We start from the raw sequence: 23477 nt of genomic DNA, 5'->3' as shown, positions 1-23477 counted from the left end.
CAGCTAAGGCTCAAGGGTAGGGCAATAACAGCCTTCAACTGAAGAGCTCAGGGACAGTGCCCTGGCCCAGAGTTCAAGTCCGATGACCCCCACCACACCAAAAAAAATCTGAGTATCCACTCTATCAACAAAAGCCAAAAGAAAAGGTGCCCAGAATTGGTTATTTGAAATTGGATAGGGAAGGGGAGAAATCAAGATAAGCTGGGGGGAGGGTGGGAGAGAAAAGGGGACCATGTCATGAGAAAGGGTATCAATGTTTGTGAAGTTATGCACCTTCTATCTGGTGAATATAATGTAACCCTTCTATTAATCACAATAAAAAATTATTTAATAAAAAAAGGTGCCCAGGCCGGGAGTTTAGCCTAGTGGTAGAGTGCTTGCCTAGCATGCACGAAGACCCGGGTTCAATTCCTCGGTACCACATACATAGAAAAAAGCTGGAAATGGTGCTGAGGCTCAAGTGGTAGAGCCCAACCTTGAGAAAATCCAGGGACAGTGCTCAGGCCCTGAGCCCAAGTCCAGGACTGGCAAAAAAAAAAAAAAAAAAAAAGTGCCCAGAATCTGAATTTATGCCCCACACCTGGTACACACACACACACACACACACACACACACACACACACACACACACACACACACACACACACACACACACACACACACACACACACACACACACACACACACACACACACACACACACACACACACACACACACACACACACACACACACACACACACACACACGTCCTTACTGGACAACTCCAGGAGGATTGACACCAAAACAAACAACAAAAACATTAAAAACCAGTTTTGTATGAAACACCGAAAGCTTGCTGCTGAGTCTGCAGGTGCTAGGTGCCGTGTGGACAGGAGGAACAAAGCTCCTAGGCACAGCGTCCACAGACACAAAGGTTATTTTTTAGGATGTGGACAAATGTCAGTTTAATTGCAAAGCTTTCGTTTACAGCACATTCAACAACAAACAAGCAAGAGAACTTTTTTGTTTTCTTTTTTTCAGTAGGAACACATAAAAGTCATTTGCAATACAAGCAATCCAGACAAAAACATTCCACAAAGAAAACCACCCTTTTCTGAAGCCTGAAAATTTTAATTACTCAGCATACCTGGAAATTCAAAGTAGCAGAATAGACCTTGTAAGAAAAGAAGGAAACATGTTTTCATACATTTAAGCAAACACACATGGGTAATAACCCTTGATAAAGTGAGCAAATATCTTCTGTGGATCAAGTTAGGACAGGACACTTAGTAAAAACATTATCAGGAAGGATGGAAACTGGAAGAAAAGAGGTACTAGGTCTCTGGCAGTGTCATACACATCAGTTCCCTTCTCGTAAGAGGAGACAGCTCCACCACCCAAGACTCAGCAAGTTTCTGCTGTCACTGCTCAGTATTGCCGAAAACTTGTAATTCAGCCCATAGAGAAAATTCTTGACCACCAAATTTAAAGGGTCACCGAAATCATAAAGACTAGTAAGAAGGTGTATTTACCTAATTACAGCCATGATTGAACAATTAATATTCCTTGGGGTTTTTTTGTTTGTTTTAGGATTTGTAAGGATACTAGAACGGCTTAAGAAAAAAACATTACCTAATTTTGACTTTGCCTCATACTTTCAAGAGAGAAGAGAGGGAAAAAAACTGACCCACTACCCAGCTTTGGGGCTGAGCAAGTAAAAAAGTAGACTCTAGGGACTTAAGGTCTAGCTATATTTCTCGGAAACACTAATGAATCTGGAATACATCCCATCTCTATAGAAAGAAACCTAAGGTACACTATCCCAGGGCTCTAGCTAAAAGCACATGAATGAGAATTCAAAAGGCTACGAAATAACTAAATTGTAAAAGATTGTATTTTGACAACAGACAAGTCAAACAGCTCTTCTAGGAATGAGACCTACAAAACTATTATTCAGATGTCTGCAAGGTCGAGCTGCCACTCCCAGGTCCACCACCAACTCAGGCGGACACGTAAGGTGGTGGCGGTTCCTTGGCAGCACCAGTCACAACAGTAGCATCATCATGCGGGGGCATAAGGACCTGAGAAGAAAAGGCAAAGGCCAGAGTCAGTGTTTTAAAGCAGATGTAAACACTCATTCTAAAGCTTAACTTCAGTGTTCAATGAATAATTAAATTCTACGCAATTAAATAGTTTCTATACAGTCAATTATCTACCAAGTAGACATCTTAATGAGACTTCGATCTTTTATTAAAAAAAAAGTGTGTTGGGGGAGGGGATGGGGGGAAGTTTGGCCTAGTGGTAGAATGCTTGCCTAGCATGCAAGAAGACCTCGATTCGATTCCTCAGTACCACATACACTGACAAAACCGGATACAGTGGCTCAAGTGGTAGAGCTCTAGCCTTGAGAAAACCCAAGGACAATGCTCAGGCCCTGAGTTCAAGGCCCAGGACTGCATGCATAAACAAACAAACAAACAAACAAACAAATAAATAAATGCCCAGGTGCCAGTGGCTCACCCCTGTAATTCTAGCTACACTTGGAAGGCTGAGATATGAGGATGGAAGTTCAAAGCCAGCCCAGGCACAAAAGAGAATGAAAATTTTTATCTCCAATTAACCATCAGAAAACTGGAAGCAGTGCTGTGGATCAAGTGGTAGAGCACTAGCCTTGAGCTGAAGAGCTCAGGGATAATGCCCAGGCCCAGAGTTCAAGCCCCATGACCCATTAAAAAAGAAAAACAAACAAAAAACACCTGTAATTCTACCTACTCAGGAGGCTGAGATCTGAGGATGCTCAAAGCCAGTCTAGGAAGGAAAAGTCTGTGAGGCTCTTATCACTAATTAAACACCAAAAAATGCAAGAGTGTAGTTAAGGCTCAGGTGGTAGAGCACTAGCCTTAAGCAGAAAATCCAGAGTTCAAGACCCAAGACTGGCAGTTCTCCCAGCCCCCAAAGGCAACCAGGGAGTATAACTTTCAGCTCCTCAAATTTTCCTGTTCCTTTCTACCTGTGTGGTGCCTGAGGACCATGTCCAAGAATAAGAAGGCACAATGGTACTACAGAAGAAAAAGGAATCCTATGTGAGTGTGTACATATGTACACAAAGGAACCAATCATGGTTTAGTGGGGAATGCAGAAGTTTGCTTTTAGCCTGGACCTAAAAACATAGGAGTAATCTGAAGAGCAGAGGTCCAAAAGCTGCTCGGCACACCTGAAATGGCAAATACTATTCTTTATAAATGGCTATAGAAGAATTAGAAGAGGGGCTAGGAGTTTGGCCTAGTGGCCGAGTTCTTGCCTAGCTTTGCACAAAGACCCAAGTTCAATTCCTCAGTACCAGAGACATAGAAAAGCTGAAGTGGTGCTGTGGCTTCAGTGGTAGAGTAGTAGCCCTGAGGAAAGCCCAAGGACAGTGTTCAGGCCCTTGAGTTCAGTCTCCAGGACTAGAAAAAAAGGAAAACAAAAAAACTAGAAGAACAGCACTAAATTCCACATTTACATCTTAAACACATATCCACATTGTTTCTCATTGTTTCTAAACCAATGAAGTAAGAAATCCATTAAAATAAACATGGAAACAATGATGGTTCTGACTTGGCTTTTTGTCTGTATGTGTTGGTGGGGAGGAATACCCATCCTGGGGACTGAACTCAGGGCTTTTTGTACTCAAGCCTCGGCTTTACCTCCAGCCTTTTTGAGTCGTTAATTAGAAATACTTTTCTCCCTGGGCTGGCTTTGAACCACTAGATTCTAGATTCTAGGCTCCTGAGAAGCCAGGAATACAGGAGTGAACTACCAACACTGGGATAATGTTGCCCTTCTTAAGAGTAGAAAACAAAATGGAATTATTAATCAACTTAGAACAACCATCTATTGTTGTTCAGAAAGCCTCTAGATTTTGTCTTACTTGATGTTTTGAGACAGAGTCTCACTAAATAGTCTAGGAAGGCCTTGAACTTCAGACATCCCTAGTGTTACTTATATATACCACTATACCCAGGTAAATTTCACATTAAGTAAGACAGTTTAGTCATATTATAGATCTAGAATTATGTGGTTTAATAATTCAGTTTCAATATGTACATTATGAGTAAGGTACATAATATTATCTGTGTTATACCTTGGAGATGAATATTCCCATAGAAGGATCATGTGTTAAAGACTTGGCCCCAGCTAGGTGCCTGGTGGGTAGGCCTGTAGTCCTAGCTACTTAGGAGGCTGAGATCTAAGGATTGAGGTTCAAAGCCAGTCCAGGTACAAAAGGATCTGAGACTCTTATCTCTAATTAACCCCGAGAAACAGAAAGTGAGGCTTGGCTCAAGGATAGGGTGGTAGCCTTGAGCTGAAGAGCTCAGAGACAGCATCCAGGCTGAGTTCAAGCCCCATGACCCACCCCCCCACCCCCCAAAAAAAAGACTTGGTCTCAGCTGGTAGATCCAATTATTGAGGTGAATGAATTGTGTGGGCTCTGGCTAATAAAATTCATCATTTGAGCTCATCATTTGTAAACAAGGTTCAGTTAGGGGAAGCAGGCCATGGGGGGGGGTAATAATCTTTTTTTTCTTTTTTCCAGTCTGGGGCCTTGAACTTGGGTCCTGAGCACTGTCCTTGGGCTTTCTCAAGGGTAGAGCTCTATCACCTGAGCCACAGCACCATTTCTGGTCCAACCCAGGTCTTTGTGTATGCTAACCAAGTACTATTACTACTAGGCCAAACTCCAGGCCCCAATGTGGGGTAAAATCTTTTTTTTTTTTGGCGCCAGTCCTAGGGCTTGAACTCAGGGCCTGAGAACTGTCCTTGGGCTTTTTCCTCAAGGCTATCATTCTGCCACTTGAGCCACAGCACCATTTCTGACCTTTTCCCATGTACGTGGTGCCAAGGAATCGAACCTGGGTCTTCGTGCATGCTTCGCAAGCACTCTACCACTAGGCCAAACTCTTGGCCACTGTGGGGTAAATCTTAACCTCTCCTTTCTCCTTGCTTCCTAGGTAACTTGAGATGAGCAGTATTTTCAACCATACATTCCCTCTGTCATGGTATACCATGGATTGAAAACTCTGAAACACTAGCCAAAAAACATCTTTCATTCTTTTAAATTTTCTAACATAAGAAGAAAAAATGCAGTCTGGGGCCGGAAGTTTGGCCTAGTGGTAGAGTGCTTGCCTAGCATGCACAAAGACCCGGGTTCGATTCCTTGGTACCACATTCTTAGAAAAAGCCAGAAGTGGTGCTGAGGCTCAAGTGGTAGAGTTCTAGCCTTGAGAAAAATCCAAGGACAGTGCTCAGGCCCTGAGCTCAAGCCCAGGACTGGCAAAAAAGAAAAAAACAACAACAACAAAAAAATGCACTCTGTAATAATTTTTAAAAATAAACTACAAGTAGAGGCCCACTAGATTTTAATCAGCTGTAAGAAATATAAAATATATTTAACTCTAATGACTAAGCAGCTGTTAAACATGTTTCAAAACCAGTACCAAGTATACAACAAAAATTAAGAAATACTATGCAGTAGCAGGTGGGAGATATAGAACCTCTTGTGATGCCACACTTACCGTGGTGTCATTGCTGGTAACATAAACCAGGACATCAGAGGAATTCCTGCCATTGATATAGCGGTAGCAGTTCCAAACACAGCTAATCAAGTAGCCCTAAAATTGAGTAGTGGATACTGGATTTTAAAATTTTGGACTACAGACAATATGAAATAGCATAAACAGACAAGATGCAATTTTTATTTACATAAATTAAACATACATAGAAAAAAAGCCAGAAGTACTGCTGAGGCTCAAGTGGTAGAGCTCTAGCCTTGAGAAAGCCCAAGGACAGTGCTCAGACCCTGAGCTCAAGCCCAGGACTGGCAAAAAAAAAAAAAAAAGGGTCCAAGCATATAAATTTACTTCATACCCTGAAATCACGGGATCATAACCACAAATCACTGAAACATCATTTTCAAAATGAAATGTCAACAGAACACAATTTAGCCAGGAGTCAATGGTTCCACAATTGTAATCCTAGCTATTCAGGAAGCTAAGATCTAAGGATCATGGCTCAAAGCCAGACCTATCAGGAAAGACTGTGACACTCTTATTTCCAATTAGCCACTAAAAAGGCAGCAGTAGAGCTGTAGATAAAGTGGTAGGGCACTTGCCTTGAGCAAAAGAGCTCAGGAACAACTCTCAGACCCTGGTTCAAGCCCCAAGAATGACCAAGAAAAAAATAAAAACACAAGCTGAGAATATAGCGTAGTGGAAGGAAAAGTGCTTATCTAGCATGCATATGTCTTGGGTTGAACTCCTCAATACCCCATAAATAGAAAAAGCTGGAAATGGTGCTGTGGCTCAAGTGGTAGAGTGCTAGTCTTGAGCAAAACAAGTTCAGGGCCAATATCCAGGTTTGGAATTCAAGCCCTGGGACCAGCAATTTTTTTTTTTTTTTAAATTGAATAAATTGCCAGGAGCGATGTCGCAGTGGCTCATGCCTATAATTCTAGCTACTCAGGAGGCTGAGATTAGAGGATCAAGGTTCAAAGCCAGCAGAGGCACAGAAGGACCTGAGACTCTTATCTCCAATTATGGGAAGTAGGCTTGGCTCAAGGGTAGGGTAGCAGCCTTGAGCTGAAGAACTCAGGAACAATGTCCAGGCCCAGAGTTCAAGTTCCTACACTTCCCCCCCCCCCCAAAGGAAAGTTAAGAAAAAAGCAAAAAAACTCATAAAAGAGGTTTAAATCTTGACTTTTTTTTTTTTTTTTGCCAGTTCTGGATCTTGAACTCAGGGCCGGGGCACTATCCGTGGGTTTTCTCAAGGCTAGAGCTATACCACTTGAGCCACAGAACCATTCCAGGCTTTTTGCTATGTATGTACTACCAAGGAATCAAACCGGCCCCAATCTTGACCTTGACATATTTTTAAGTCTAATCATCTTAACTAAATCAGAACTAAATTATCTCAAATTTTTATCCTGGTTCTCAAATTTGGCAGTTAAAGAAGATTAAACACAGGAATGGAAATTTCATCTATTTGGGGGAGAGTATAAAAGGGTACAGCCATGGGCCGGGAGTTTGGCCTAGTGGTAGAGTGCTTCCCTAGCATGCACAAAGACCCGGGTTCGATTCCTTGGTACCACATACATAGGGGGAAAAAAAAAGCCAGAAGTAGTGCTGAGGCTCAAGTGGTAGAGCTCTAGCCTTGAGAAAGCCCAAAGACAGTGCTCATTCCCTGAGCTCAAGCCCAGGACTGGCAAAAATAAATAAAAAAATTTTTAAAAAAGGGTACAGCCAGTTTGGAAAATTCACGCAGATCCTATAATCCAAGTTATCAGATGAAGTTAGAATTCTATATTTCAGGGAAACATAAGATTGTACAGCCAAGTATGGCATGTGTGTGTACAAAGAAGCATTATTCATAATGAAAAAGTGGGAGCAAACCAAATGTTTACCAATTGACAAATGGATTCACAACGTGGTGTACCCTTAGACTGAAATAATACATTGTAACTCAGAAAGAAAAACAGTGTCTGGCATACCATGAAGTAAAACATACTAAGTGAAAGGAGCTAACCATAAAGTGCATTTGATAATTCCTTTGTAAAATCTGTGCTTACCTTAAATGTCAAGATAATGCTGATAAACAGAAGAATAATAAGGACCAAACAGGTAGGATTTACTGACAGTATATCATCTCTGTAGGGAAAATCAGGAGGCTGAAAAGGAATGAAGGCTCATTAGTAAGTTTCATAAATAATTCAATTAATTATAAGTTTTACCAAAAACCAAATGGAAGCTAGGTGCTGGTGGGTCACCCCACTAGCTATTCAGGAGGCTAAGATTCAATGATCACAGTTTTCAGCCTGAGCAGGAAAGTCTGTGAGACTCTTCTCTCCAATAAACAACTCAGAAAAAGCTGGAAGTAGCACTGTGGCTCAAGTGGTAGAGCACCAGTCTTGAACACAAAGAGGCTCAGGGATAGCACCCAGGCTCAAAGTTTAAGCATCAGAACCAGCATTAAAAAGTTTTTTTAAAAAGGAGGGAGGGAGCAGGAACTTAGCTTAGTGATAGAGTGCTTGCCTAGGACGCACGAAGACCTGGGTTCGATTCCTTAGTACTACATGCATAGAAAAAGCAGGAAGTGGTGCTGCGGCTCAAGTGGTAGAGTTCTAGCATTCAGAAAACTCAAGGACAGTGCTCAGGCCCTGAGTTCAAGCTCTAGGACTGGCAAAAAAAATTTAAAAATAATGTTTCATTACATCTATTAATATGTATCTATGACATACAAACCCTCAGTTTAATTTTAATTATGTTCTAAAATCTATATTCCAGTGATTATATATAGATTCTCTTCTTGAATTCTTGTTAAATATGACATTTGAAATATGATGTAAAAATCAATGTTAATAAAGTCTTTAAAATTAAAAAATATACATTTAAATTAAAAAAAATAAGATAGGCACACCTTATTTGAATTATATTTTTTAAATAGGACTCAGTAAAAAGCAGGTAAACAGAAAAGGATTAAAATTAAGAGTGGAATGACAGCTTTCTTAAATAATAGCTTCTATCTCAGTCTATTAACAGGGGTCCCCGATCAGGGCATTTCAACACTGCCTCTTATAAGCAATGCAGATAAGGTAGAGGACTTGCTATGGTGCCCAGACTGATTTATTTTCTTCTGAGATGCAAAAAATCTGTAAATTAGTAGTATACACGTACTGCTAGACCTATGCTCCTTACTTAACCAGGTTTTACTCATGACCAAGACCAAAGTCACTACCAGATGCCAGCAGCTTACACCACCTGTAATCCTTGCTACTTAGGAGGCAGAGATCTGAGGACCACAGTTCAAAGCCAGCTGGGCACAAAAATCCATGAGACTCTTTAATTAACCACCATAAAACTGGAAGTGGCACTGTAGCTCAAGTAGTAGAGCACTAGTGTTGAGCTGAAGAGCTCAGGGACAGCACTCAGACCCCGAGTTCAAGCCTACAACCAATGTGGGGAAGAAAATAAGCAAATGACAAGGCCACAAACCAGTTGTTGAATGTATTGCCGAATGCAGTTTGGATAAACAAGCACAGTGACTGCAACCAAGGTGTTCAGTGCAAAATCGAAGATCTGGTAACAGAAGAACGGGATGATCCAGGCAGCACGTTGCTAAACATGACGAAATAAAATTTAACATGATGAATAATGCAAAACATTCATCTGTTCAAAGAAAACTTTTACTAATCTAAAGGGATGTGGAAGATGGAAGGTAATTAGCAAGTGGTAAGCCAAGTGGTAGTCAATAATAGCAAGACTAAGTATGTTCTAGGAATATAACACTGGTGCTTTTGTTGTTCTGGTACTGTATAACAGTAAGAGCTTTCTGAAGACTTTTACAGAAAATAGACTATTTTAGCTTGCTCAAAATAATTACACTGATGCATATGAAAAGGACACGTGAAAAAGCCTGACCTAAGCTGGGAGCAGTGGCTCACGCCTGTAATCCTAGCTACTCAGGAGGCTGAAATCTGAGGATCCCAGTTCAAAGCCAGCCCTGGCACTAAAGTGTGTGAGACTCTTATCTCCAATTAACCACCAGAAAACTGGAAGAGGCACTGTAGCTCAAAGTGGTGGAGCGCTATAGCATTGGGCTGAAGAGCTCAAGGACAGTGCTCAGGCCCAGAGTTCAAGCCCCATGACCGAAAAATAGAGCTGGGCAGGCATAGTGGCTCATGCCTGTAATTCTAGCTACTCAGGAGGCTGAGATCTGAGGATCAAGGTTCAAAGCCAGCCCAGACACTAAAGGACCTGAGACTATCTCTAACCTCTAGAAAATGGAAGTGGGGCGACGCTCAAGGGTTGGGCTGAAACTGAAGACCTCAGGGACAATGTCCAGGCCCAGGGGTAGTGTAGTAGCCTTGAGCTGAAGAGTTCAGGAACAGCACATAGGCTTTCACCTCCCCCCACCAAAAAAAAGAAAGAAAAAGAAATAAAGGCCTGACCTTGTATTATAGGAGCTTACCTTGTACGCTCCATAAATAGCCATGGCACATATCAGGATCATGAGAACAGAAATTGCAATAGCAATGCACATGTCTGTCAAAAGATTTAAAAAAAAAAAAAAAAAAAAGAATTAGATTTAGATCTACTAAACAGTCATTTTCTCCCCCTAGTCCTGGGGCTTGATCTCAGTGCCTGACCACTCACCTTGGGCTTTTTCTTAAGGCTAACACTTTACCACTCGAGCCACAGTATCACTTCTGGCCTTTTCTGTTTACATGGTACCAAGGAATCAAACCCAGGCTTCATGCATGTTAGGCAAGCAGTCTACACTAAGTGTGGCTGAGGCCACACTCTCAGCCCAAACAGCATTTTTAAAAATGTCTTCACAAGTCAATTATAAATGAAAACTTTGTTGGGTGCTGGTGGCTCATGTCTGTAACACTAGCTTCTTAGAAGGCTGAGATCTTAGGATAATGGTTCAAAGCTAGCCCAGGCAGGAAAGTTCATGAGACTCTCATCTCTAATTAACTCCCAGAAAACCAGAAGAGGAGCTGTAGCTCAAAGTGCTAGCCACAATGGAAAAAACTCAGGGTCAGTGCTAAGGCCCTGACTGAGTTCAAGCCCCACAGCTGACTAAATAAATAAATAACTTTATGGTATACAAACTTCCAGAGTTCTTTTAGAATCTGATCAGATATAGGAAAGCTAATAGAGATACAGCATTTTCTTTAAATCAGATAAATGACTATAGACGTAAGATTATCAAAGGAAAATACTAGATACAGGTATCCCCCCAAAAAGTTTGTTTAACAATGAATCCTAAGTAATTTATTAATTCAGGTATTTGAGTCATGTAAGTGGCAACTTATAAATCTATATTCTTTTTTTTTCTTTGCCAGCCTAGGCTTGAACTCAGGGCCTGAGCACTGTCCTTGGACTTTCTCAAGGCTAGAGCTCTACCACTTGAGCTTCAGCATCACTTCTGGCTTTTTTTTTTCTATGTATGTGGTGCCGAGGAATCAAACCCAGGTGTTTGTGCATGCTAGGCAAGTAATCTACCACTAGGCAAAACTCCTGGCCAGTAACTTTCTTGATAAAGAAATTTTTCTTGCTCACAAATTTATTATCTAGATGAGAAATGCCCCCTACAATAGACACAGTATATATGGGCACTGAACATTTGAAATGAGATTAGTGTAACCTGAAATGTATGGTAGCATACTCTAGACATGAAGGACTGTCATCAGACAAAGGGATGTAAACTATCTCACTCATGACTCTTGCACTGATTACACATTCTGAAATGTTAATACTTTAAATATATACCGAGTTAACTGAATCTGTTTTTCTCTGCCTTTATAAAGGTGGCTACTAGAAAACTTGTCTCCTGCTTGCAATAGATTGCTATTGAACAAGAATGTATCTAGTAGGAAATGAACATTTATTTATTCAGGGATTCATATGTTAATGTAAGCCTGACTAGAAGCATAGCAGACCAGGTTTCTAAAGAGCACAATACCTATACAGTTAAGTATCTGTAGCTCTCAATTTTTTTGGGCTGGCCATGAACACTGGGCTTGATCGCTGTCCCTGAGTTCTTCAGCTCAGGCTACCATTCAACCACAATACTGCTTGAATTACAGTGCCACTTCTGGTTTTCTGGTGGTTAATTATAGATAAACATCTCAGGGACTTTTATTCCCCGGCTGGTTTTGAACCACGATCCTCAGATTTCAGCCTCTGAAAGTTAACTAGGATTATGGGGGTGAGCCACCCGTGTCCAGCTGTAGCTCACAATTTTTTTTTTTTTTTTTTTTTTTGCCAGTCCTGGGCTTGAGCTGAGGCCTGAGCACTGTGCTTGGACTTTCTCAAGGCTAGAGCTCTACCACTTGAGCCTCAGCATCACTTCTGGCTTTTTTTCTATGTATGTGGTATGGAGGAACCAAACCTGGGCCTTCGTGCATGCTAGGTAAGCACTCTACCGCCAGGCCAAACTCCCGGCCCTATAGCTCTCAATTTTAAGCAACTTCCATAAAGATGTTTTAGTCTTCCTAGCTGAGATAGATATTATTCCCACTAAGCACACATGAATAAAATAGGGTTCAGAAGCTATGTCACTTTCTGAGCCAGTACACATGCATCAAAAGTTTGAGTTATGACTAATTCTACGCCTATAATTTCTCTACTGTACTTCATGTACTTAAGAGATGAATGTTGGCCAGGAGCATGGACTAGTGGTACACTGCTTGCCTAGCATGCATAAAGACCTGTGTTCAATTCCTTGGTACCACATAAATAGAAAAGGCCAGAAGTGGTGCTGTGGTTCAAGTGATAGGGCTCTAGCCTTGAGAAAGCCCAATGACAGTGCTCAGGTCAAGTTCAAGTCCCAGGACTAGCGAGGGGGTGGAAGGGAGAGGGAGAAGGAGAGGGAGAGGGAGAGGGAGAGGGAGAGGGAGAGGGAGAGGGAGAGGGAGAGGGAGAGGGAGAGGGAGAGAGAGAGAAAGAAAGAAAGAAAGAAAGAAAGAAAGAAAGAAAGAAAGAAAGAAAGAAAGAAAGAACAAACGAGAGACAGACAAAGGAGAGGAGGAAGGGAAAGGGAAAGAGAGAGAGGGAAAGAGGGAGAAGGAAAGGAGAGAGGAAGAGGAGGGAGGAAAGAAAAGAGAGAGAGGGAATGCTGAGAATGAGATGGTTCTCCAAAAAAAGTATGGTTTTAAAACCATTCATTCTGTCTCCTTTGCTTCAGAATTAACACTTAAGGAAGGTTTACAGACATTAAAACAAATTTATAAATCATACTCTTAGACTAAAATGGGAAGATCATTTATCTTAAAAAGTAAATGTTCCTGCTGGGGGGTGTGGTGGCTCACACCTGTAATCCTAGCTACTCGGGAGGCTGAGATCTGAGGATCAAGGTTCAAAGCCAGCCCAGGCACAAAAAGACCTGAGACTCATCTCAATTAACCTCTAGAAAATGGGAAATGGGGTTTGGCTTTTCTCATGTCTTGGTCCCCATTTCTCTCCCCCCACTCCTGCCCCTCATCTTGTTCTCCCCTTCCCTATTCTATTTCAAATAACTAACTAAACATATATACAATATATCAGATAACAAGAATTAACTTCAATTTTAAAATCCATTCATTGATACATAGAGAGAAAGCAATAATAAATCATTAATTAAATTGACCCAGTCATTTCTACTGGGAAAAAGAAAGGGCCTGAGTTTTTATGCTCACGGCTAGAGCTCTACCTTTGACCTATATAACTCTACTTCTGGCATTAATTGGAGATAAACTGGGCTGGCTTTGAACCACAATCCTTAGATCTTAGGCTCCTAAATAGCTAAATTACAGCTCCCCACCAGAGCATTTCTTTAAAAAATAGGATTCTTACAGACAATAGTAGGGAATGAGCACCAAGTAAAATGGATGGTTAAGTGGATACCCAGACCAGCTCCTGAAAGACTGCCCCCTATTTTTCATCTGCCTTTCTAAATCTACCTATGTTGTGCTGCTGTCTGTGCCAGGAGTCAGATCCATATAGGCCATAAACAGGCCTCTTTTCCCTGCTGGCTTTGGGAGTTAAGCCAATGTAGAGCCCAGCCATGCGATCAGATGTCAACTATGAGCCTGCCTCTGCACCAGAAGTGGAGGGGAAAAGGGCTGCTGTCTTAGACCAAATGTCACTAACCACTCTTCATGAGTCCAAATGACTCTTACATTCCTATTGACATACCTACACTTTCACAAGAAGCTTTTCTTGAAAGTATTTATCAAACTATGCTTAAAAACAAGAGCTCAAGAAACACCCTCCCAAAATAAATAACCCAATCAATAAAAGGGGAAAGGAGGTAGAGACTTCTCAGAAGAATGGCCAACAAACACATGTGGAAAATGTTCAACATTCCTAGCCATAAAGGAAATGAAAATCAAAACAATATTGAGAATTTTATCTCAAGCCAGATAAGTTTGGCCAGCATTGATAATTTGAACAACAAATTCAAACAATATCAAATGCTGGCAGGAATATGGGGGAAAGGGAACCCTATTACACTATTAGTGGGAATGTAAACTAGTACACTACCACTTTGGAAGATGGTTTCAAGATTCCTCAAAAAACTACAGAAGTACTACTCTATGACCTAGCCATACCACTCTTGGACATCTACCCACAGCATTACAAGTCAGAATATGGTAAAGACACTTGAGCATCCATGTTCACTGCTGCACTATTTACAATAGCCAAGTTATGGAAACAGCCCCAGGGGACATACAGTGGATTACTATGTTAAGACCATGTGGTATATATGTGCAATGAAATTTTACTCATCCATTAGAAATAATAGTAATGTCATTTGCAGCAAATAGATGTACCTAGAACAAATCACCTCAAATGAAGTAAGCCTGGCTCTGGGAGATGCACAGCACACATTTTCTATATGGAAGCTAGATCTAAAATACAACTATGCATGATAACATATACCAGACTCTATACATTTATGCACAATTTAACTAAAAAAAGGGCTAGTTAAGGGAGGAATCTAAAGGCATAACTCCCCTGAACAACTAAAGTATATTTTATCAAAACAAATACCAGGAAGTAAAAATATGTTTGGGGGAAAAGGGCACAGGGATGGAAGAAGGAAGGGTGAGCATAATTATTATGTTCAATGTATATAAGGTAAAAAGTAAACTAACTTAAAGGAAGAAGGGAAAAAAATGGTAGAAAACAGAGGAAGAAGCAATAATGACCAAGAAGCCTTGTACTTACTGCCTGACTTACGGAATTGTAACCCACTTGAACAGTAACTACTATAAGTGTATGTGTGTGTTCACACACATATAAGAGACATATAAGAGAGTTATATAAATGTAGTCAAGGTATGGAATACATCAACTATTTCATAATTTAAAAGATAAATAGATGAAAGAGTAGATGGATGATGAGTAGAGGGCTAGAATAGTTCTCCCAGTTTACCTTCTCCTGCTTAGTTTTGTTTCCTCAAGAAAGTGGTGCTGTGGTTCAAGTGGTGGGGTAGGGCAGTAGCCTTGAGCTGAAGAGCTCAGGGACAGAGACTAGGCCCAGAATTCAAGCCCCACACCAACCAAAAAAAAAAAAAAAAAAAAAAGACTGTAGGAATCTAGGTGAACAGAACAGGCACTTCCAGAATTCAGGAGTGATTTTTATTTATTCCACAGTGCCAATACCACAGGTAAGTCCAGTTCTGCTCAGATAGATCATTGCCTCAACCCTTCACTCATTTCTAATTTTTACCATCAATAAACATCAGAAATCCTAATACTCAAGAGACTGAAGAAGAATGGGGAGTTCAAGGGCAGTCTGGGCTATAAGATCTTGTGGCAAAAAAATCCCCCTCTCCCCCAAAAGTAACTTGTGGGCCAGGAGTTTGGCCTAGTAGTAGAGTGCTTGTCTAGCATGCACGAAGACCCAGGTTCCATTCCTCAATACCACATATATTGAAAAAAGCAGAAGTGGTGCTGAGGCTCAAGTGGTAGACTTGAGAAAGTCCAAGGACAGTGCTCAGGCCCAGGACTGGCCAAAAAAAAAAAAAAAAGAAGTAACTTTCAAACATACCCAGAGTCTATAATCAATTCCCACTACTCATTTTGCTTGTATTGTTCCTCCATTGTTGCCCATTATACTAGTTATACTAGTGACAGCTATTTCAATTGTATTCAAATTTGGGCTGTTTTTCTACTATTGGTGATTCAACCCAGAACTGTACATACTAGGCAAGGGCTGTCACTTGAGCTACACTCAAAACCAATTTCTATTATAGCTAGACAAGCATTCTACCACTAGGCCTAACTCCAGGCCCTACATAACACTTTTAACTAATAAAGTGAAGATTCTCAGATGCTGACTTGTCTTTTAGCTATATTTTCTTTCTTTGATATATTTCTTTCTCTACTAGATTTTACCCAGAATATTTATTGAAAAGATTGCTCTTTATCCTAAACCAGGTGTCTATAGATAGTCATTAATTCTTTTGAGTATGTGTGTGCGTGTGGGGGTGGGGGGTTACAGGGCTTCAATTCTGAATTCTGGGCCTAGGCGTGGTCCCTGAGCTCTTCAGCTCCAGGCTACCACACTACTCTGGAGCCACAGCCTCACTTCTTCCTCTTTTCTAGTGATTAATTGGAGATTAGAGTATCACAGTCTTTAGTGCCAGAGCTGGCTTTGCCTTCTGAGTAACTAGGATTACAGATGGTAGCCACCTAGCCCAGCAAAACGATTAATTCTTGATTATTTCTCCAGTCACTCTCTTCCTCGGGTATGTCTATCTAGCAGCAAGTAGAGCTCATTAGAATCAAATCTGCTGCAGAATGAATCAGCATTCATTTGGACAAGGAACTATCTGGTACTTTGCCCAGCACAGATTTTTGCTATTACAATACTTGCCAAACCACTACCATTCTTTTTTATTTGTCAGGGTAACATACATAGGGGTTACAGTTACATTCATCCAATAGTGGGTACATTACTTCTCCCAACACTGATACCACTACATTTCATAAACAAATTTCCACAAAGTCTACTTCTCAGAAAGGAATTCTGAAGTACTTTAGACATATGTTTTTTTTGTTTTTGTTTTTTGTTGTTGTTTTAATGTGGGTCATGGGGCTTGAACTCTGGGCCTGGGCTCTGTCCCTGAGCTCTTCAGCTCAAGGCTACCACCCTACCCCTTGGAGCCACTTCCCATTGTCAAGCAGTTAATTGGAGATAAGAGTCTCAGGTTCTTTAGTTCCTGGGTAGGCTTGATCTTCTGATCTCAGCCTCCTGAGTAGCTAGAATTACAGGTGTGAGCCACTGCATGCCATACATGTATTATTATTATAGTACTGCTACAATAGAAATGATCAAGGGAATCACATGGAGGTCCACTATGTGTTCAAGCCCCATGACCCACAAAAAAAGAAAAAGACAATTGAAAATAAATTTCTATCTCAGAGATACAGATCAGGAGGGTCAAGGTTTAAGACCAGCTCAAGTATAAAGTGAATGACAACCTATCTCACCAAACAATTGAATGTAGTACTGTGTGGCTATAATCTCAGTTATATGGGCAGGTAGAGACCTGAAGTGGGAACATTAGTTTGAGACCGGCCATGACCAAAAATAAAATAAAATAAAATAAGACTCTGCCAAAAAGAACTAAAGCAAAAACAGAGTGAAAGAATGACAAATGTAGCAGAGCACCTGCCTAGCTATGAGGCCTTGTGCTCAAACCCCAAGTTCTGTGAATGAGCTTGCATAAATTTTAAAGTGACTGAATCAAGCTCAAGGACATTTATTCTATCCACACTTAACAATTCAAAGTCTTGTTTAATTCAATGACTTCTGAGCTACAAGTTTATTAAAGGAGACCAAAACTATAGAAAGGAAGTATAAAGGGGAAACAGCCTTAAAAAAAAAAAAAAAGGTTCATTCTTGGGGCCGGGAGTTTGGCCTAGCAGTAGAGTGCTTACCTAGCGTGATGAGGCCCTGAGTTCCATTCGTGGCTACCACATACACAGAAAAAAGCAGAAGTGGTACTGTTGCTCAAGTGGTAGAGCATTACCATCGAGAAAGCTCAAGGACAGTGCCCACGCCTTGAGTTCAAGCCCCAAGACTGGCAAAAAACAAAAAACAACATGATTCACTCAAGTACTCTTCTGTACCTTCTTAACTATGTGCTGTTAATCACCTTTTAGTAGTGTTTTGTTGTTTTTTAATCTGTACCAATCCTGGGGCTTGAAGTCCGAGTTGGGCACTATCTCTGAGCTTTTGTGGTCAAGGGTAGCACTCTACCTTTTGAGTCCCAACTCCATTTACACTTTGGGCAGTAATTAATTGAAGGTAAGTAATTTGCAGACTTTCCTACTTGGCCTGGCTTGGAACCATGATCCATAGATCTCAGCCTCCCGAGAAGGTAGGATTATAGGCATGAAGCCACCAGTGCTATTAATAACAATCTTAAAATTACAAATTATTCATTCTATCTCCAAATATATGAACAGGAAAGAGAAACTCCAGATTTGAATTACTAGCCAAAACGTTACAAAAACAGTTATTATTCTAGTTGGAGGCTGGTGGCTCACACATAGAGTCTTAGATACTAAAGGAGTCTGAGATATGAGGATCAAGAGTTCAAAGCCAGCCTGAGTAGTAAAGGCTGAAGTGGAGCTGTGGCTCATATGGAAGTACCCAGGGCCTAAGGTCAAGCCCCAGGACTGAAAAAAGAAAAAGGAAATTGAATAATGTAATGTAAGATAGAAAAAGAAAAAAAAAAGATTGTATTTAGATTCCTACACCTAGAAAACAGGCAGAGGACAGGCAGTGAGTTAAGTATCCACTGATTTGATTTGCAATGATGAAAAGCTAGCAGTTAAAACATCAGCTCAAATGTACCCATGAATCAATATTTATAATCTAATAGAAAGGACAGTCACCTTCTCTGTCCTTCAGAATCCCAAAATATGTGCAAGTGTTATCTGATGTACTTACTGGCATCATCCATGAACTCCAAGTCCCCTGCTAGTTCAGAACTTGAAAAGCGGTACTGATATGGATCAGCCAAAGCACTCAGTAAAATCAGCAATACTACAGCATTGATGATCTGAAATAAAAAACGAAAATGTAAGGAACCCCAGGATATTGCCCATCAAGTAGCTTATTGTGACCACATGGAATCAGTATTGCAGCTACCCCTTAGGGGAGTAGCCAATGATCCCCAACACAGATGTACAGCCACTGTCCAAGACACAAGCTTAGTGTGCAGAAATGGTAGGGATTACATCTATCACCTGTCACCCATCTTAACCCAGTTTAGGCACCCTTAACAGTGGTGAGTAAGCAACTGGTGCAACACAGGCCCTGCTACTAGTGGCTAGACAAACACACAAGAACTCCCTATGAACAAGGGCAAAAACCCTAGTTTTCCAGTTATCACACCCTCTACAGGTTCACACCATGAACACAAAGCTACTCAGTGGCAGAGACAGACTTTTCATCATTATATCCATAACTATCTAGCACATGTAGCACATGGCAAGTCAGTGGCATGTGGAAGACAATGCACTGAATATCAATGAAAATTCAGGGAAATGTGCCTAACACAGGAATGGGTTTGAAAACACAAATTTGGATTCGTGGACAAAGCTTTAAAGGAGAAGACAGGGAAGTATTATGGCTTGTATCCAAACATCCCCTCAAAAGCTCATATTATGTGCTAGGAGTCTTGGTCTCCTCAATGAAACTGTTTCGGGATGGCAGCTTTGGCCCTGAAGATGACTAGATGAGTGCTCTGACCACCTGACTAAATTAACCCCTGAAACTCCAAGGTCTTTCAACATGGAACAGAATCCTTAAAAGATACAGAAACTTGATCAGATATAGATGAAAGAAAAGGAAGTGAACAAGATTGAAACTTCAAAAGCCAGGTGCAAAACTGTTGTTCCCAAGGTTGTTGGGAGGATTTTAGACACACTTCTCTTTTTTCCAGTCCTGGGCTTGAGCTCAGGGCCTGAGCACTGTCCTTGGACTTTCTCAAGGCTAGCGCTCTATCAGTTGAGCCTCAGCACCACTTCTGGCTTTTTTCTATGTATGTGGTACTGAGGAATTGAACCCAGGTCTTCATGCATGCTAGGCAAGCACTTTAACCACTAGGCCAAACTCCCAGCCCCCTAGCTGTGCTCTTAAAGCCACCATATGTACTCCAAACTTCAAGCCTCTCTGTGCTCATACACAAGCATGGTCCTAGGGCCAAAGCCCCCTTCAGCTGCTCCTGCTCTGGGGTCACCCAAGGATGGAACACAAAGGTGAGAGCTCTTTTCCCATCAACAAACTTACCACTGTGTTCTTTAACAAAAGGGAGACATTTTCCTAACAGGAGGGCTTTGTGCCAATGGCTATGTAAGACCTTAAGAGCTGGATGGGATGAAGTAAATAGGAAGTGATGTGTGAGGACCTAGCTTTAAACAAAGGCATGGAGACTAGGCCTAGTCATTAGTTACTACATGTGGTCACAAGACATTCTTACTCAGAACCTTGAGTAAAAGGAAATGGAAACCACCCCATCATCAATTCTGAGTAAGAATGAAGTTCCACCACAAATGAAAAGCAGGAAGGTAGGAAGACTTGTCAGGAGCAAGTTATGTAATAGCCAGTCAATCTCTGAAAAGACCAGTTACTGCTCAGATGTCTTAGTTTTATTCCTCTCTTTTGGTCTATCATATAAAACCGTCCCTGTGCTGTCATACATTTTTTCTCTTGTTCTTGACAAAGATCCCTTCTGAATGTAAATGAATTTGAATTCCCCTGGCCAATTACTTAAGTGGTGCTAGACCTTGTACATTCTCCAGGGACCCAAAAGTGCTTTTCACTCTTAAAATCATGTGCCAGATTCTCAAAGAAAGACATGCAGACAGAATGAAAACCATAGGAAGTGGAACTGTCAGCTTTAATTTCTAAAAGCCCCACTAAAAGAAGCTTACAAACATTCAAGCCTACAGCAATTAAACAATCAGAAATTAATGCAAACTAGGGTCTAAGTATAATCACTACAGACATCAATACAAACAAAAATTTAAAAGGATAAATAATGTTAAAACAATCCACAGAACACTATGCAAAACATTAAAATAATGTTCACAGTATAATGTTATCAACTGTAGTAAAAAAAAAATGCTGTGGGACCAGGAGCTTGGCCTAGTGGTAGAGTCCAAAGATAGTGCTCAGGCCCTGAGCTCAAGCCCAGGACTGGCAAAAAAAACAAAATGCTAAAAAGAGGAGTCATAGGCAGAGTACAAAGCCACTCCCTCCCTTGCTCTATCCCAGTTATTCCTTTCCATCTCACCCACAAGTCGTATAGTCTATTGTTTTTTCCCTGGGGCTTACACTCAGAACCTGGGTACTACCCTTTAGCCTTCTCAAGCCTAGCACTCTATCACTTGAGCCACAGCACCTCTTCTAGTGCTAGGACTTGAACTCAGGGTCTGAGCACTATCCTTGGGCTTTCTCAAGGCTAGAGCTCTACCACTTGAGCCATAGCATCACTTCTGGCTTTTTCTATGTATGTGGTACCGAGGAATTGAACCCAGGTCTTCATGCATGCTAGGCAAGCACTCTACCACTAGGCCAAACTCCCACCCTACTTCCAGCTTCTTCTGTGTATGTGAAACCAAGGAATCAAACCCAAGGCTTCCTGCATGCTAGGCAAGCACTCTACCACTATGCCATACTCCCAGATCCTTGTATGGTCATTTTTAACAGTGTTCATTCAATGAGTATCATTGCTTCAGTTTATCTTTTGTTCCTCCACTTCTATGCCTCCCCTTAAGACACCCAAGGACAGATTGTCTTTGTTTAAAAGACATTGTCTTCAAGCAAGACAAAAAGAAAACAAAGCAAAAACAGCCAAAAAAGAAAAAAAAACTCATTTCCATTTCCTGGAGCTCATTTCAATAATTATTTTATATGATCAGATGCACATACGCATTGTGCCTTTCTGTTCTTCTCCTAAAGGTTTCTTCCTTTAGTCTGTGTAAATTAAATGCCTAGAGATCTGTATTAATTTATTTTATCCCAGTACATCTTATAGCTAGCTTCCTTATAATGTCTAGTCCGAGCTTGGCTTACCTCACTTAATATGATTTGTTCTAGGTCCATCCATTTCCCTGCAAATAACATTATCTTATTCTAACAGCTGTGTAAAATTCCATTGGGTTATGGTCACTGCATTTTTTTTTTTGTATCTACTCATCTGTTGTGGGGCATGTGAGATGTTTCCATACCTTGGCTACTGTGAAAATGCAACAACGAACATGGATGTGTTTATCATATTCCGGTTAGTGATGTTCAAGGTAGATGCCCAGTAGTGATATGGCTGGGTTGTAGGAAAGGTCTGTATTTTGTTTTTGTATTTTACCTTTCATTATCTTTTTTTTTTTTTTTTTTTTTTTTTTTGCCAGTCCTGGGCTTGGGCTCAGGGCCTGAGCACTGTCCTTGCACTTTCTCAAGGCTAGAGTTCTACCACTTGAGCTATAGCACCACTTCTGGCTTTTTCTATGTATGTGGTACCAAGGAATTGAACCCAGGTCTTTGTACCTGCTAGGCAAGCACTTCACCACTAGGCCAAACTCCAGGCCCTGCATTATCATCTTAAAACTCAGAAGACCACCTTGTTTCTAATTTGTTCCCAAAACTAAGTAATCATCTCTCTGTAATTCCTCTTGGGACAAGGACTGAGCTAATGGTCAACTAGGCCATATTATCTGGGACTGTTTTAACAGCATACCTCTCTCAACCCCACACCCCAATTCTCCTATTTAACCTCTAAAGAGGACTTAAACTGAAGTGCTATCTCTCCCCCACCCAACCCCCAAGGCTACCATGGGGTAAATCTCACCTGAGCATGTGTCTATACATGGTATATGGAGACAAGTGGCAGAACATAGCTGGGGACTCCTGGTCTTCAGGTCTGGAGTCTAAAATCCTGGTTTCACTAATTGATTTTATATTTTGTACACTTTTCTATATGTGCACAAGTCATAATAAGAATGGTTTAAAATGAAGTGTATTTAACCAGGATGTATATGGCTCACGCTTATAATCCTAGGTAATTTAGGAAGCTAATTTCTGAGGAGCAGGGTTCAAAGCCAAACCAGGTAGAAAAGACCATGAGACCCTTATCTCCAATTCATTGCTCAAAAAATCAGAAAAGCTGGGCCAGGAGTTTGGCCTAGTGGTTAAAGTGCTTGCCTAGCATGCATGAAGACCCGGGTTCAATTCCTCGGTACCACACACATAGAAAAAAGCCAGAAGTGGTGCTGAGGCTCAAGTGGTAGAGCTCTAGCCTTGGGGAAGTGAAAGGACAGTGCTCAGGCCCTGAGTTAAGCCCAGGACTGGCAAAAAAAAAAAAAAAAAAAAAAAAATCAGAAAAGCTATGGCTCCAAGTGGTAGAGCACTAGCGGTGAGCAAAAGAGCTCAGAGATAGTGCCCAGACCCTAAATTTAAGTCCTATGACCAAGACAAAAGGAAAAAAAAAATCTGCTATGTTCTTCTTAGATACCTGGCTAATTATTAATTTTATATTATAGTATTTCAATACTTCCCCAAAGTTATTAATGGCAAATAAACCTTTCTTTCATCTAGACTCTTCTTTAATGGGCAAACGAATGGCATCCAAGTCTGGATTCTCAACTTGAAAATTTTTTTCCCTCTGTTGTGGTGCTTGAACTACAGCCCCGAGTTCTGTCCCTAAGCTCTTCAGCTCAAGGCTAGCACTCTACTCCTTGAGGCATAGCATCACTTCGGGCTTTCTGGTGGTTAAGGAGTCTCACAGACTTTTGTGCCCAGGCTGGCTTTGAATCCTGATTCTCAGATCTCAGCCTCCTGAGTAGCTAGGATTATAGGTGTAGGCCACCAGTGCCCAGCTCAACTTAAAAATTCTTCAAAGAAAATTTAGAAATCTTACTCAAATGTAGGTTTTTGTTTGTTTTCTGGCAGTCCTGG

At 41.0% G+C, this 23477-nt stretch overlaps 1 protein-coding gene across 1 annotated transcript in view; it reads right to left on the bottom strand.

Annotated features, from left to right (window-relative positions):
* Positions 1–1858: 1858 nt before the first annotated feature.
* Laptm4b (lysosomal protein transmembrane 4 beta) overlaps positions 1859–23477 on the bottom strand; it is a 29416-nt gene continuing 7797 nt past the window's right edge. Inside the window, exons 2-7 of the mRNA XM_090339116.1 lie at positions 18471–18582; positions 9985–10058; positions 9009–9131; positions 7586–7684; positions 5538–5633; positions 1859–2063 (exon numbers count right to left, since the gene is read on the bottom strand). Coding sequence (XP_090195242.1) covers positions 1983–2063; positions 5538–5633; positions 7586–7684; positions 9009–9131; positions 9985–10058; positions 18471–18582 — 585 coding nt within the window. The 3' untranslated portion in view covers positions 1859–1982. The remainder of the gene's footprint in view (positions 2064–5537; positions 5634–7585; positions 7685–9008; positions 9132–9984; positions 10059–18470; positions 18583–23477) is intronic.

This window comes from Megascapheus bottae, chromosome 9, assembly GCF_031878675.1.
Source record: "Megascapheus bottae isolate mThoBot1 chromosome 9, mThoBot2.hap1, whole genome shotgun sequence".
Taxonomy (NCBI): Eukaryota; Metazoa; Chordata; class Mammalia; order Rodentia; family Geomyidae; genus Megascapheus; species Megascapheus bottae.
This window is presented reverse-complemented; position numbering and strand designations above follow the sequence as displayed.